This window comes from Fulmarus glacialis, unplaced genomic scaffold (assembly GCF_000690835.1).
Source record: "Fulmarus glacialis isolate BGI_N327 unplaced genomic scaffold, ASM69083v1 scaffold6454, whole genome shotgun sequence".
Lineage (NCBI taxonomy): Eukaryota > Metazoa > Chordata > Aves > Procellariiformes > Procellariidae > Fulmarus > Fulmarus glacialis.
In genome coordinates, this window is record NW_009207301.1 from 65455 (window position 1) to 67240 (window position 1786).

A 1786-nucleotide genomic window follows, 5' to 3' on the forward strand; every position below is an offset into this window, starting at 1 on the left:
TTGCCCTCCTCTTAATGGCCATATGCTCACCCCGCTCTTTCCTCTTGGTTTCCTCTTTGCTTTTGTTCTGTCCTGGAGGGAAACTCTGGAAGGGTAAGAAGGCGCCGTGCCAAGGCCCTGCTACCCCGACCGGTCACGCTAACACCGTGTCCTCTCACAGAGTGCTCTGCCTGTTGCACACACCTAACCCCCACCTCGGGGAGGGTTAGCCGTCACCCCTGAAGCGACAGGCAGCCCCCCTCCATCTCTTGGAGCAGGGGGGTCTTCTCCACTTGGTCCAGCCTTCCCCTCCCTGCTGCCTGCACAGGAGGTGTGCATAGGGCTCTGTATGGCACGGGGAGCCTGTCCTCATTCCCCAGGCAGCAGCCAGGGTGCCTGAGCACTGCAGGAGGTGCGGGACCCCATGGCTGCTTCAAGCACGCAGCCCCTGCCCTTCCCACCAGCAAGACCCAGCAGCAAGGTTTGCTCATCCATCATTAGCCAGCCGAGCATCTGTCATTAGACCGATCACTGCAGGGGGAGAAGGTCCCGGGTCCCGCATGTTGCAGAGCAGCCCCTCAGGAGTCCTGGAAATGATAGTTCAGACTAACAAGGCTCTGGCCGTGAGGCCAGTCCCTTTTACCAGCAGGCAGAGAAGGGCTTTCCCGCAGCGTGGTGCCGCCTGTGCAGACGAGGGGCACCGGCAAGGGAATGACACTAACCCTGTGTGAAGTAGCAGTAGAGTTTACTAACCGCACGGCGGTGGTTTGTACGGGGTGTACAGTCCCTCCTGCTGATCTCCCACTGATCGCTTTGATAGGCAAACCTGTCTTCAGGAAGGTCCAGGCTAGAGATCATCCTCTTCCTTGCACCGTGGTCACCATCCAAGGTACCCGCAGCATGACGCCCGAGGGCCATGGCGGTCTAACACGGACTGACTGGGGTGTTTGCCTACTGACAGTTTAACTCCTGTCTCCAGTGAATCCAGCCCTTTTTAGCCTTGATGTCCTTCTTCTCATCCCTGGGGTGGACTGGAAGGGAGCTCAGTGGGGGTCTGCGCAGGGACAGTGGCAAAAGCCATGCTGCCTGAGGTCACCATGCTACCTGATGTCCCCATGTCCCAAAGGTTGCATGGATGCCAGTGGAGGTGCAGACCTGCTCCATTGCTCTCTCTCAGGGTTTGGGGCCAGGCCATGCCCTATGGATGGCTCCTCGCACCTGTATGGCCCAGCACTATTTCCTCCAGCCCCACCATCACAGCAGGAGTTTCATGCTCTCCAGCTGCCAGCCCCCTCCCCAAGGTAAAGCCCTGCTCAGAAGGAGACAGAGCCAAGATTTCATACCCGTCTCAGCCCTGGTGCTGCTGGCAGCTCTCTCTGGTTGTACCAGGCTGATGGAAATGTCCTGACCATGCCCCATGCAGACCTGGAGAGCTGGGAAATGGAGCAGCCTTAGTGATGATCTGTCCCCACCCAGCATCCTTGTGGGAGAGGCAGCAGGTACCAGGTGATAAGCTATTCCCCAGCCCTGAAGGTGAACTGGACTCCTTCTGAGGTTGGACGAGTTGCAGACCTCTTGCTAGCATTTCCCAGCAAAACTACCTTGTCTGTTGCGCCATGACCTCCTCCTTCTCAGCTGCTCTGTCGCTCATGCTCCCACCCAGAGGTTTCCTGACCTCCCCCTCTGATGGGAAGCTAGCTCCAGAGAGTGACCAGCCGGGCCTGGCTCACCGACGGGCTCTTTGCTTTGCAGAGGAGAATGAAGAAAAGCAGCCACTGACCAGCAAGGAGGAGGAAGAGACTCGACT

The 1786-nt window shown here is 58.3% G+C and overlaps 1 protein-coding gene across 1 annotated transcript in view; it reads left to right on the forward strand.

Annotated features, from left to right (window-relative positions):
* LOC104075499 (sodium/calcium exchanger 1-like) overlaps positions 1-1786 on the forward strand; it is a gene marked incomplete at its 5' end in the record, with an annotated part of 15968 nt that overhangs the window by 3636 nt on the left and 10546 nt on the right. Inside the window, 2 exon segments of the mRNA XM_009576030.1 lie at positions 719-868; positions 1732-1786. The exon segment at positions 1732-1786 is cut by the window's right edge and continues 1 nt beyond it. Of these exon segments, the coding sequence (XP_009574325.1) occupies positions 719-868; positions 1732-1786 (205 nt within the window).